At 51.5% G+C, this 14633-nt stretch overlaps 1 protein-coding gene across 2 annotated transcripts in view; it reads right to left on the reverse strand.

Annotated features, from left to right (window-relative positions):
- The window catches only part of PPARGC1B (PPARG coactivator 1 beta), a 96410-nt gene that overhangs the window by 19181 nt on the left and 62596 nt on the right, over window positions 1–14633 (reverse strand). For both annotated transcript variants that reach the window (XM_037508963.2, XM_054694265.1), the window contains exon 2: window positions 5448–5621. In XM_037508963.2, the coding sequence (XP_037364860.1) occupies window positions 5448–5621 (174 nt within the window). The remainder of the gene's footprint in view (window positions 1–5447; window positions 5622–14633) is intronic.

Here is a 14633-nt window from a genome sequence, read left to right on the forward strand (position 1 = left end):
AGCTTACCCTCCAGTGGAGAGAGGAGTGACATATAAAGAAGTAAACAAGAGCAAGGAAAGGCTGGGAAGAAAATACAAGAAAGCTGTGATGAAGGATAAGAATGTGGTGATAATCTAAGGGTCTTTAGGGTGGTCCACGGAGGCTGCTGGGAGCCACTGACCCTTAAATGTAGGCTTGAAAGATGAGAAGCCTCCAACCAAGCAGGCAAAGAGCAGAGATAGAAGATTCCAGGCAGAGGGGAGACCTTGTACAGGGGCCAGGGATTCGGCCGACGACACGAACAGAAAGGCTTGGTAATGGTGGTTCAAGTGAATGCTCTACAGCAAACTCCGCGAGGGGCAGGGTGGGGGGGTTCAGTCTCGTCTCCACTTTGCAGGAGGAAACTAAGGCTGGTGGGTGGGGGGTGAGAGGGGAGCCGTGTGTCCAGTCGCAAGCTCAACCAGGGCAGAGGCAGGACTGACACGGCGCATGTCACACACGTGGGCCAAGGCCCTCCCTTCTCTGGCTCCTGAGATCTCCCTCTCAGGGTGAGGTCAACACGCACAGCCCACCAGCCCCGGGGCAGAGGCCGGACGCTGCGAAGCACAGGCCGCCTCACTTGGCCAAGGCTCCTTCTGGGCCTTTACTGAGGAGGAGTGTCTGTCACGTGGTGCCTCCACCAGCTCTTTCCCATCCCAGGTCGGGCTGTTTATCCTTTTCTCAGGAAGTTCATCTGCAATCCACATCTCGTGACGGCCTTTTGGCGGCACTAAATCTATTCCAGGCCTTGCAGCCGGGGCAGCAGCTGAGTAATTCGAACGGGGGACATGGGAAGAAGAGAACAAACGTGTTTGTTGTTTTTGGAACAAAAGGTTTTGGTTGGATCTGACCCAGGTCCTGGGCTGGAGACCTGAGGGCAGATGGGTCCCGGACTTTGCAGGGTGCATTGGGGCTCACAGGGGTGTTGCCCGCCCCATCCCCAGGCCAAACTTCCTGCATTCCCAGGGTACAATTTGATGGGGAATTCAGATCTTGGGATCTGGGGTCATCGATGTGATGACTCTTGGGGCTGGGGTTCTGCCACACGGGCAAGTCTGTCTCTTCTCTGCCTTGCTGCCTTTTCTATAAGACAGGAGGACATGCTCCCTGCCAGCCTCCCTCCCGGGGCTGCTGGGAAGGCCAGGTCTGCAATTACTTTGTAGGGTTCTCCTGTGCCTAACTCAGTGTCACGGGCATGAGTGAAGGCAGATTTGCTGAGTGGAAGAATGACTGAGCAGACATTGACCTCTGGCCACCAGGGAGGGACTGAGATTGGTGTTTCAGAACAGCTTCTACAGGGAGTCATTCAGAAATGATGTCATCAGCAGTAGATGGAATGAGAACTCCCTCTTCACAGGGCACATAGGGATGGCCTGACACACTACAAAGTATTGCAAATAGCAGAGCTGGAAGGACCTTGGGGAACACAGAGTGACACCGTGTCAAACATGTGGTTACGTACTGGGGCTCCCCCATGTTGCTACCAGTAGTGGCACTACTCCTTCCACACCAGCATCTTCCTTAACACTGTCTTCCATCGACAGCTGCCAGCACGCCACAGGAAGCCTATTGGCCATTTTTTCTAGAGTGGGGACAGATACTTGTGAGGGGTGGGGATGGGGGTTAGGAAGGCAAGAGTCAAGGACTCCCTGGGCCCCAGGCAAGGTGCTGGCACAAATACACATTCTTGGAGACCTCAAGAAGCACCCAACAGGTTGAGCAAAACAAAATGACAATGAAAGGCCTTCTCTAACTCGGGACAACCAGGTGTGGCTGGAGGCTCCAAACAGGTGGGGTTGGAGGCCTCAATCCAGGTAGGGTTGGAGGCCCTCAGCCAGCTGGGGAGAAAAGCAGTTCCTAACTACAGTATCATCCCATCCGCACCCTGGATAATACATCACCCCTCTCCTTTTCCCGGGCACATTAGCTCAGTTCTCCCTGCTCCGCTTGGAAACGGAGTGCAAATTAATGGAGAGTTAATCAGCTGAGGAAGGGATATTAATAGACACAGCTCCACCCCCAACCTTCCTGAGCAGATCTCAAGCTGGAGGAAAAGAAGTCTTCAAGAAATCCAAGAGAAAATGATTCATTTTGGGAGGCGCGAGTGGCTTGAAGGAATGACATAGAACAGGATTAGGCTATCAGGATGGGAAGAACACTCAGAATCCTCCGCTGTCCAGGGAGGTTAATTGAGGTGTGGGAAACCCAGGAACTCAGTCTCCACCCCCGTCCCCCGCCCCCCATCTTTCCTGGGAGGAGGTCCAGAGATTCCATTAGAATCTAAAAGGACAGGATCTCCCGGGTGGCGCAGCGGGTTGAGTGCAGCACTGTGAGGATGTCCACAGTCTCTGCAGCACGGGTTCGATTCCTGGCCGGCCAGGGAGATTCCCACATGGGGTCGACACTCTCCTGTCTCGCCGGCTGCTCCCCTCCGCAGTGTATTTCGGTCATCTGCCTGTTCTGTTCCCCACTCTGTCTCTGGTGAATCCTCTCACCCCCACACCTCTGGCCTGTACCCCAGCTCTTGTATAAAAATAAATAAAATCTTAAAAAAAAAAATCTAAAAAGACAGTGATTCTCGCCTCTGCAGAGTAAGAACCACAATGTAATCCATGTCCTCACTCCTCACTCAGGGAAACTGAGGCCCAGCCCAAGAGAGCCACTTGCGGCAGCTACACCACATGTGACAGGAGAAACATGACCTACTCCCTCCAAAAACAGCCGGTGCCTACTGTGGCCCGGCAAGGGCCTCGGCAGGCTGTCAGCCTGAGACGGCAGCTTGCGCTCCATGTTCTGGTCTGTTTCCAGAGCAGAGACACCCCTGACTAGGATAAGGCTGGACTGTGGGGAGCTGGTGCTGACCCCCCTCCCCGTAGTCATCAAGGGTGGAAACTGACTGAACTAGCACAGAGGGGAGATTCAAACTCGCAGCCCTGGAGCCCTGACTTGGGGCTTTTGAAACGGGCTGGTCCTTGGAGGGAAGGAAAACACAGTTGTCCCCTTAACCATGAGGGCACATTCCAGGCAGATGCCTGAAACTGCAGCTAGTGCAGAACCCCATACAAATGTCTGTCCCTACACACACACACACCTTTGATAAAGTTTAATTTATAAAATCACTAAGGCATTAATAGTAGCAATGATAAAGTAGAACAATATACTGTGGTAAGATTATAAGAATCAGTCTTTCTTTCTCAAAATATCTTATTGTATGGCATATTTTCAGACCACAGGGGGCTGAAATCCCGAAGCCGTGGATGGGGTGAGGGACACACTATGTTACAATCGGTTCCCTCATTACCCGCTCACGACCAGAGTCTCGGCAACATGTGAGGGCCCCATAGGGGAAATAGCTCCCAGTCTGAAGGACACGCGTGGACACACGCACGAACACAGGTGGGAGCCCAGGACAGGAAGTCACCAACCAGAGCCTTAGGAGGAGCCGGCGTGAGAGGTGGGCATAAAAGGGCTTGGTTCATTTGATGTGCATTGAGCCGGGAGAAAGATCTGGGCTCTACAGAGTCCAGGAAACAGATCAATGCATAATGCTGCCACGACCCCCATGCTCCTGGGGTCCCCACTGGGCACACCGTTACAAGTATGGGAAGGTGTACGGGTGTGTCAAAGGTGGGGCTGGCCTTGCCTCGGGAGAGCAGATGGGAGTGCAGGCCTGCAGGGGAGGGGCTGGTGGGCTGTGTTTTGCCACTGTCAGCTGTGAGGAGCCTGCCTCCCTCCCTAGGCTGGGAGTCCAGGGACCTCGCGGGGCTGGCTTGCCGGTGGTCCAGCTAGTCTCTGAGCAGCAGAGGGCCTGTGCCATCCAAGGGTGGGTGGTTTGTACACAGCATTTATACCCCTCTCACATTTGTCAGTTCTCTACAACCTGTGAGCATTTTCTGGGAGTTGCTCCTCTGAGGGAGGGAGCAGCATGGCGTAGGTCTCACCCCCACTGTTTAGACAGAACGGTGGCCCCCACATAGAGCCAGAACCAGGGCCCAGCCCCAGTGAGCCTGCAAAGTTTGCAGAAGGACTGTGTAGCTGTGAAGGCTACACAGATGGATAGCCACTGATGGGTTCCCTCAATTACAGTCTTTACCCTGGCCCTTGCTGGCTGCGTGATTTGGGGCAAGTTACTTACCCTCTCTGAGCTTCACTTTCTTCACCTGGTATAATAGTCTTCTACTTACAGGTTAGAATAGTCATGGGGAAAATCTAAGCTCCTCACCATGGCCCACAAGACCCTGCATGATCAGGTCCTAGCCTGCCTCTCAACTGTGTCTCCTAGCACTGGCCCCTTAGCGCCAACCCTCCAGCCTTGCTGCTCCCCAGCACAGAGGCCTTCCCGCCTCCTGGCTCTGTGCACACTGCTACCCCTGCTGGGAAGCTCCGCCCCTGCTCACTGAGCTGCTAGTGGCTGCCTCCAGCTCAGCCATCGGTTGTTCTGCTTTTGTGTCTGCCTGTTTGCCGATCCAGGGTCAGACTATAGAGTCCCTGGATGAACACAGTGCCTGACACATAGAGGGGGCTCCGCGAACATTCGGGAAGGAAGGATGAAATCTACCAGGACCGTTGGTGGTGACGCTGACGGCACTTGGCACACGCAGTGTTGTTGTTATGTCATTATGATAACGCCAGACAGGCACAGCCATCTTGACGGGGGAGCATATTTCAAGGAAAGAATAATGAATCCAAACGTGCCCACCATCCTCTTTCAACCTGACCAATCTTATTTCATCCCTGACCCTCCATGCTGCACGCCCACATCCACACAGCAAGTGCATGTGGAGCTTGCTTTATTTGGAATCCAATCCCAGACATATTATCCCATATTAGGGGGCCCCCAAGGCTGGGCGTGGGCACACACAGGGTGCTATTGGCATGGATACGCACAGCAGTTCCTGGCACAGCCTCCTCCCAGAGAACCTCTAGACTCCAACTGAAAACGGAGCTAACTATACTCATGTCTGAGAGTTAAGAGAATTAAATGAGTTATTAGGTACGAACAGGGACAGCTCTGCCACAGAGGGGTTACTGTATGAGTGTGAGTGGACCCTGGCACAGTGTTGCCATGGTTATAAGGCCCCCCAGGGAGGCAGGCGGACTGGGGTTGAATGCATTCCATTACAGAATAGGTAAAATGCCCTAGGCCCATGACTGAAGTCCTCCAAGGCTCAGTTTCCTCATCTGTAAAATGGAGATGAGGACTCAGTGTGATAATACTGGGGAGCCCACCTGACCCACAGTGGGACTCGGAGTGTGCCTGGAGTCACAGAGAGCAGCCTCAGGTCAAGTGTAGATCCCGGACAATGACAGGGTCCAGGAGGTTTGGAGGGCGAGGAGACTATGTAGCTGTGCAGACCAGGCGGCGAGAAGCAGAGCCAGGCTTCAGGAACAGGGAGCGGCACAGGGAGGCAGGCACAGGAAGACATACCTCGAAGAGTTCCGAGTCATCGGGGCCATACTGGCAGGGTTCAATCTCGGAGTTCTCTGGGCACCACTGCAGCTCCCCAAAGCAGGTGGCCGAGTCAAAGTCGCTGGCGTCCAGCTGGGAGAGATCAAGCTCCGGAAAATCGGCATAGAGTTGCTCCTCCCCGGGCACCCCGCCCTAAAATACAAGAAAGAAGGAGGTGGGTCAGAGCTGAGCTTGGCTGGACCTGAGGGTCCTTCTTACTCATGTTGTTGCCCACCTGGATGCTCGGTTGCCCTTGGCCAAGGCCTGATCTCACCAGGTGACCAAGAAATATAAAGATCTGCCTCACCCTCTTGCAACTGTGGGATCTACCAGAGCTAAGCCAGGCCCTGGCAATACGGATTCCCTGCCCACCGCTCTCCCGGCTGCACCTCTGCTCTCCTACTCATTCCTCAAAGCCCTGCCCACATAGCACATCTCTGTTCTCTTAGAGCACTGTTTTGTTGAAAATTTCATTAGCCTTGCAAATAGAGAGTTATCCTTTTACCTCACAGCCTTCAACTGAAAGGGGATTTCTAGAAGGCAACAATCCCCTGATATTAATAATAAAATAACAATAAACAGCAACAATAATGGTTGACATTATTGATTGATGTTCTGGAAGACACCCAGGTTCCCACGGATTTTATAGGGATGTTTGTAAAGTCTAAAATGTGGAAGACTACCCATCAATGAACAAGAGGGAAATAAAACTAGAGTCACTTGTATCATGGGGTATTCAACACCATTAAAAAGAAGGAGACAGATGTATACGTTCTCCAAGGCATGTTAAATAAAACATTATAAAAGGCAGACTATCAGCAGGTAGGTAATTATCCCACATGTGTGAAGAGGAGACAAAACTGAGTCACATGTTGCTCCACACATGTTAACACGTATGGAAATAAACAGGGAAAGGCCTAGAAGGCCACACACAGCCTGACAGTGACAGGTGGGGTGGAGGGGAGACTTGAGGGACTCTGCGAACAGCACGGTTTGAACCTTCACTTCTCGGAGCATGGTCCTGGGACAAGCAGCTTCAGGCTCACAGGGGAAGGTGCTAAAAAATAATGCAGATTCCTCAGGTCTAACCTGGACCCGCTGAATCAGAAGGTGGCCACTTGTACACCATAGTCTCCAGATCTAAGTTGCCCTGTGCTGACTCTAAGTCAGCACAATTAAGGAGGGCTGCTATGCAGACTCAGGAACAGCCTGAGCTGGAGGCATGGGAACAAACTCCACAGAGGTCAAGGGGGTGGGCCTGCTCAGCCCTGATGCCGAACCCCCACTCCCCAGCTGGGCAACCTCAAGCAAGTCCATCCACCTCTCTGAAGTTCAACTGCCTCATCTCTAGAATTGAATACCTGCCTCATACAGTAAAAATTAAATGAGGCAAGTTTATGTCCTGGCCTGGTAAGAGTTCAATAAATCACAGCTAACAGTACTAGCAAGAAAAATACTGATACTAATACCAATACTGCTAATAAGCCGGCAGAGAGGGGTGGAATCACCTGACAAAGGCTTAGGTGACACAAGAAAGATGGGTTTTGCCCAGACCTTTTCCTTAATTGTTCCCACTTACTAGGCCTCATAAATTATGAATAAATGCGTATTATTAGCTCAACTTGACACAGGAAAAAGGCTTTTATCCGAATTTGGGTCAAATGTCTTAATTGGTGTTTTGCAAGGATCCTGCCTGCACGGGCAGGCCCAGGCCAGGTTCTTGTAAGTGGCTGGTCTGCTGCTCTCGGCCCATCCACAGGGACACCCCCAACCACCCTGACCCTCCCTCCACTGCCTGGTCTTGCTCCAACCCTCACATATTCATTTAGCATGACTACCCAGTCTGTGTCACCCTGCCGGGCACTGTGTTGGGTGTTGGGCTACAGCTGGGTGTGGGGGTGAAACAGGCAAAACCCCTGTCCTCCTGGCGCTTACCGCTAGTGGGAGAGGGAGGCGTGACCTTGAACAAATAATCATGAAAGTAATACCTAAGATCTTAACACTGACTCCAAGAGAACAGCTGGACATAGTGGGGGAATCAGGAGGACAGGGACACAGGCACTGTTTGAAGCTCTGGGACCCCAAGGTAACCTTGTCCCCCATGAGGCCCGTTCCCTGACTGTTCTCTACTTCCCACCCCCCAAACCCCCTACTGGTAGTCGGCACCCTCCACTGTCACTGAAAAGGGAGCACTCGGGGTGTTCAGCACCTCCTGGGGCCTTCTTTGCCCACCCTTGCTGTGGGCCCATGGACATGGGGTGGTAGGTTTGCTGTGCCCCTGTCCACTCCTGCACCTGTAGGAGAGGGTGACTGTTCCACAGCCCTGGCAGCACTTGGTATTGTCAGTCGCTTTAATTTTAGCCACGGCAGCGGGTGTGTGCCGTTTGTTAAACACTGCTGCGAGCCAGGTACTGTGACACACAAGACTCTGTCTTTACCTCATGAGTTGACATCTCAGGAAGAAAACACATAAACATTTCATTATAGATGGTGTCGGTGCAATGAAGGAAACAAAGCAGGGCTCTGACGGAGAATCCCAGAGGAAGGGAGGTCTATCTTAGATGGGGGGTCAGGAGAGGCTTCCTGGAGGAGCTGACATCTGAGTGGAGACTTGGAGGAAGAGTCAGGCAGTGGAAGACGTCGGAAAGAATGTTCCAGGCAGAGGGCCCAGCAAAGGTAAAACCCAAGTGTGGATCAAGCCTAGCGCAGGAGACAACAACAGAAGACCTGTGGGTTGGAGGCTCAGAAGCCCGTCGGAGTGTAAGGGTTTGGGTTTTTGTTTTCTTTTTTTAAAGATTTATTTATGCATACAAGAGCTGGGGCACAGGCCAGAGATGCAGGGGGGGAGAGGATTCACCAGAGACAGAGTGGGGAACAGAACAGGCAGATTGATCAAAACACACTGCTGAGGGGAGCAGCGGGCGAGAGAGGTCTGCTGCGCCCTGTGGGTTTCTCCCTGGCCAGGGATCGAACTCGTGCTGCAGAGGCTGTGAACTGTTTCACAGTGCAGTGCTTAATCCCTTGCGCCACCAGGGAGGCCCAGGGCTTGGGTTTTATTCCAAGTAGGATGGGGTGGAGCTGGCACAGATGCTGGCAGATGAGTTAGGCCAATCTAGCTTCCAGGACAGGGTGGGCAGCAGGATGTCGGAGGCACCCCTGAAATACCACTGACAAAGGTCTGTGGAGCAGGAGGGGCAGCCTAAAGTTAACACACAGGGTGCTGGGGAGCAAGAGCCTCCCTGACTGGCAAAGCCTTCAGCAATAAGCTCTGTGTGTGAGGGGCGGGGGGTGGGAGCCTTTTTCTATATCACTGATCCCCCCCATAATCGTAAGAGCGCCACCTCTGCAGGATTTGCTTTTTGAGGCTTAGAAACAACTTTAATCAGAGTTCCAGAATCAAGACCAGCCAAGAATTAGCAGCCCTAGGAGGCTGTCCAGGAGTCATTGAGAGTTAAGACGCTTATTCAAGAAACAGAGACGAGCCATAGACAGTTTTGCCAAACGCACTGTGTGGGCGTGAAATTTACAATGTACTTTTGCTTTGCAGATATGGAAACTGAGGCTGAGTGGAGACTGGATTTGCTTAGGGTCACGCAGCGAGTGTCCTCCCCATAACAACTGTGCCACCTTCTTCACAAGCACCCACAAAGTGGCCCTGACCACCGGACTTATCGATCAGCATCGCAGCTCCACATACTCAGTGTACCCAGGACATCAAAATAATGAAACCTCAGCTTCGGAGGCTTGTCAATTAGGGCCGAGGCCACTCTCTGACTAAAAACCATTAAGCGCTGCATTAAAAGTGATTTCTCCGGACTCCTCCATATTTAGAGAGGCTTCTGAAGGGGCGCCTGGGGTGACCCAGTTCTCTCCGAAAGATCTGACTTGAGCCTCTTCTGTGGCGGCGCCGTCTGCAGACCCCACCAGTAGAGCTGAGAGGTCAGGGCACAGGATGAAGCCACTGCCACGATGCGGGCTTCCTGGACGCAAGGGCCACGCCAGCGCCTGAGATGGACACTCTCACCAGATTCCCAAAACAACCCTGCAGGGCAGGTGTCGCTGTTCCCATGGTTACGAATGAGGAACCAGGGAGATGGAGTCTCTGGTATCAGTGTAACGAGGCGCCGCAGAGCGGGGACTGGAACAACAGAAATGTACATACAGCCTCGCGGCTCTGGAGGCTGCAAGTCTGAGGTAAAGGGGAGGCAGGGCGGCTGCTTCAGGAACCGCTCTCCTTGGCTGTGGAAGGCCATCTTCTCCCCGCGCCTCCGCACTGTCATCCCTCTGGACAGATGTCTTCTTTGGGTTCACGTCTCTCCTTTTGATAAGGACACCAGTCAGACTGTATGAGGGCCCACCTTTGTACCCTCATTTTAAGTCCATTACCTCTGTGGAGACCCAAGCTCCACACCTTCTACTACTCCTTAAGGCTCCAGTGTTCATTCATTCATTTATTTTTTGCAGGACACAATTCAACCCACAGCACCCACCAAGGTTCCCAGGAGAGTGAAGTGGGGACCCCACCAAAGTCTCTTCATTTCCTACACAGCCTATGCCATGATCTGACATTCTGCTTCTGAAAGTATACAATCCAGAAAGAACATTCCAGACCATTGATTCCCGTTACAGACCGGGAGATGGACATGTGGCCACGGACTGGGACAGGTCTAAATCACAGGTCAGGCTGAGCAAGGACAGCTCCTCTGGCCCCTCACACCATGGGCTGTTTCCTCCACTTGTGAGGGGCCTCTCCGGTGGGACCCCCCTCTGTTGCTGCATCTCCTGTGCCCGTTTCTCCACAACACCACACCCCCGATCCAAAAGGGCCAGGGAGAGGAACGTCTTTGGCAGTGGATTAATGGCGTCTCGTCCAGCTCCACATAAGTGGCCCCATTGGAAGTCTGAGTATCTTGTTGGAATTCGATTACCTGCTTAAGAAAGAATGCATCTTTGGGAAAAACTGGTGGCTCCACTTTACGACTGCAATCAGCAAATCGCCTCATTTCCTGCAGGTGCCAGAGCGTACCCTCAGGCTATGGAGTGGAAGGAGTGAGAGGGGAGGAGGCATTTCAGGAACAGAGCTTGGGGTCCGGGCCTGTCCATAGCCGCTATGCCTCTCGCTCCTAGGTCCCCTCCCCCTGGGGTTCTCACTGCCCCCTCTGGAAACGACAATGCAAACAGATGGGCCCACGGGTCCCTCCAGCTCAAGCCTTTGACACAAGTTTATTGCATACAATTATGTATGTAGTTTTTTCAGATCCATGTAGACTTTGGGAAATATTTAGGTAGAATTCATGAAGGGCAGGGTTGGAGACAAAGGTGCAGAGAGAAGGACTGTCCTGAAAGGGAAAAAGGGCTACAGAGGGGGCACTTTAAAGGCCAGGCCCTGGTTTTGCTACTAGCATTAATCCTTGAGGTCAGGATATATCTTTGGCTGTTTCTGTTTCTATTGACAAAATAGGTCCTAAAAAGAATCCCATCTCCCAGGTACTATAGGTTGGGAGGCTAGCATGCGTCAGACACCCCGTGAATGGTGGTCACAGAGTTGACAATCAAGCAATGCTCTGGCCTATTGTCTCATTGGTGCCTTCCAAGATGCAAGAGTAGTTCAGCAGTCGGCATCATGGGTGGCTCTCCAAGGCCCAGTGCTTCCTAACTTGTCTTCTGACCCATGCCCATAGTCCTAAACCTACGCTCTTACGATCTGGTGTTTCTTCAGCCACAACCAGCCCTTGATGCCAGTGTTATCACTACTCATGACTTTGACTCACCAGCCAGACCACGCTGGAGCTGGTTCTCCCAGGAAGGCTCCATGAACTTCCTGACTGCCATCTTGGACACGAAGGAGCCCCGCAGCCAGCTTGGAATCTCCCCCACAGACAAGAAGATGTATCTAATGGTCCAAGGCTTTAAATTGTTGTGGGTAAAGCCCAGACTGCCCGTGAGATTGATTTGGGAGTGGGTACCTGGTGCTGGGGTACCTCATCTCACGAGGTTTCCCACCTCGATAACTCAGGAGGATACCACTAAATGATCACAGTTCTATTTCCTTCTGAGACCTGAGCCCGCTCAACATGAAGCCTTCACAGCCACTATTAATCAATTAGACCCAGGCAGGCCTCTACCTATGGTCCTGTCTTCCACTTACCTTTTAGGAAAGAAGTGAGGTAAGTATTCATCAAATCCCTGCAAAGCTATTTCCTTATCCAAATGTTTTCTTCTCCTCCCACCTTGCTACTTGGTGGATGTCCACACATTTCCCTGTCCACCGATTCTCCTTTGGGAAGCTACCCCACCCCACCATCACCAGACCCAGGAAGTCTAGGTAACCACCATCTGGCTAACTAAAGTCCTTCCTCCAGAGACCATAACAAATGACCTGACTGGTTTGGATGTGGATCAGAGTGAACACCAGTAATTTGCTGGAGCATTTGGATCAGAGGGATCAGAACTGCAGGCAGAGAGGCAGGAGTCATCTTTGCCACTGTCTGGGAAGAGCCCACCTGAAACTGAAGCCAGAAGGGGGACCACAGAGGCAAGAAACAGAAATACATTGCTCATAAAAGAATTTTAACACCTGGATCCCATTGTGCCTGAAGCCAGCTATTCCCTACACTTCACAATTACGTGAGCAAATTAAGTTTTCTTTCTAAGATTACATGCCAGTTGGAGTTTCTGCCCCCTATCAATGAGAGTTGTGATTAATTCAGTTCTCTTCCATTAAAAACAATCTAATCTTCCCACCATCTTCTTCTACATTAGTACAAAACTCCTAAAGAGGTTTCTAGAACACTAGGAAGAATAATTGATTTTGGCCCCCACAGAAATATTTACAGCATCCTCTGAAATGACTCAGAGCCACAAACACAAATCTTCAAAAAGAAGTAGAAAATGGAGGGGCTCTGAGGCCAGCTTAAAAGAACAAAACACTCTGAACTTAGAGATAAAACAGACCATTTAAAGGGGCTGCCACCAAAACAAGCACAACTATCAATAAATAAAAACCTCAGCCTGGCATTCAAGGCTCTTTCCACCAGGAAGCATCTGGCCACAGTCTGCCGAGCCCAGCCTCACGATGCTCAGTCCTTTATACGGGGAACCAAGCCCCAACCATGCAGCTGCCTGCTCCAGGCCTACGTAGGTGACCCAAACAAAGTCACCAGACTCGGGGGCAAGACCAAGCCAGACCCTGCCAACCAGGGAGGAAGATCAGTCACCAGCAGCTTGGGAAGGCAGCTGTGCATGGAGGTGGTGCAGTGGTCCTGTCTTGCCTCCAATCAGCCCTGGGGCATCCATACAGTAGGAGGCCCCCTAGTGCACCAGCCAGGTACCAAAACGCTCCATCTCTTCTTGTAACCACGCCCTTTACTAATGCCCAAGGTCATCCACATGGGGCAACCCTGGCCTGAGTGGTCTGCTGACCACCTAAACCCATTTGTTACTAAAATTACAAAATCTAACTTAATGCTTAAAACAGAAAATTTGAGTACAAAAGAAGAGATGTCAATGGAAACCTAGTTAAAAGCTGTGGATGGATTTAATAAAGCTCAGTGGCTTAAAATAATGCAAAACAAACCAACACCAACCCTGCTGTCAAATTGCAGGTGGATGAGATAATAGCAAAAGATTAGGAGAGACTGGCAAGCATCTGGAAGGATTCTCTACTTAGATTGTTTAACAAGAGCCTAAATTCTTGATCCAGCTGAATGAATCCCTAATCTGGAAACAGGATCCTTGGCCCCGTGGGTGTGGACTCTGTAGGAGATGAGCTTGGAATGTCAGGGTCAGCAACACCCCAAGGTCCTGAAGTACAATGAATGGGCATGTCATGTGGCTGCATTATAAGATCATGTAAGGTATTACGTTTTATGATTTTATGCTTTTACTGGCTTCTTCCTAGGAATTCCCCTCTCCAACCTCCCCCCAGATACAGCTTCTACTCTCAGCAGTGAGCGTGGTGACCACTGGACGTGATTCCAGCCTCCACAGCTTAGGAAATAAGCCCTGACAATGCTGCACCAAAACTCAGAGCCCGGAAGGGCGGGGTGGGGGGCACCGGTGGAGCCTCAGAGCACTTGTAGAGGCCACAGCAGTTCCCCCTTATCTGCAGTTTCACTTTCCGTGGTTTCAGTTACCCCGCTGTCAACAGAAATCCAAAAATATTCCATACAATAAGACACTCTGAGCCGGAGAGCTCACATTCACACAACTTTTATTACAGTTTATTGTTATAATCGTTCTATTTTATTATGTTATTCTTGTTAATCTCATACTGTGCCAAATTTATAAATTAAACTTTATCATAGGTGTGTATGTATAGGGAGAAACATAGAGTCCTACAGGGTTCCAGACTGGCCATGGTTTCAGGGACCCACCAGGGGTCTTGGAACACATCACCCGAAGATTGGGGGGCGGGGGCTACTATAATATGTTATTGTAGTGGCAGGAATGGGCACAGTGCAGGTTTTCTATGATTCAAGCAGACGGGTGAAGGAGGAATCCTGGAGCCCTCAGTGGCTTTTAAGGACTTTATTAGGATTTTACTGGGTACACAGCAGACAGGGATGCCGGGGGGCCTGGGAGGCTGGGAGCCTCCCAGCCCCCAGCAAGTCTTCACTCTTTCTGGGCTCTCTGGCGTTCTCTGGTTCTCTCTGCTTCTCTTTCGCTCTCATTCTCGCTGCTTCTCTGCTCTCTTGGCGTCCCCATGACGCCGCCCTTATAAGCCCAGCCTTAGCCCAGGTGTACCCACTTACGCATGCCCACACCCTACTCCAAGTGCCTGCCAACAGGCATGCATTCAGGACCGCAGATCCATCATCAATCTTAATGGCGGGAGGGCAGAAAAGCCTGATACTTTTTCACTTACCCAACAATTATTTTGCAGAGGAAGAAATAGGCTCAGAGAGGGAGTGAGGAGTCACCCCAGATCCACACAGCCAGCTCCTGGCAGGGCTGGGATCCCTAGGGTTCCCATCCAAAACGCCTTTCAAAACGACAAGCTACTTCCTCAACAGCTGTGGCTCGTTCACCAGAAACTAGCTCCGGCCCCCTTTAAAGGCAAAGAAGGAACAGTACATCCCTCGGGGCGGGCGCTACCTTACTCTGTCATCTCCTTGCCCATTCCCTACAGCCTTCCCCTTATCCAATCCAGGTGTGTAGTTGAGC

The sequence above is a fragment of the Talpa occidentalis genome, unplaced genomic scaffold, assembly GCF_014898055.3.
Source record: "Talpa occidentalis isolate TD23 unplaced genomic scaffold, MPIMG_talOcc4v2.1 talOcc4.13, whole genome shotgun sequence".
NCBI lineage: Eukaryota > Metazoa > Chordata > Mammalia > Eulipotyphla > Talpidae > Talpa > Talpa occidentalis.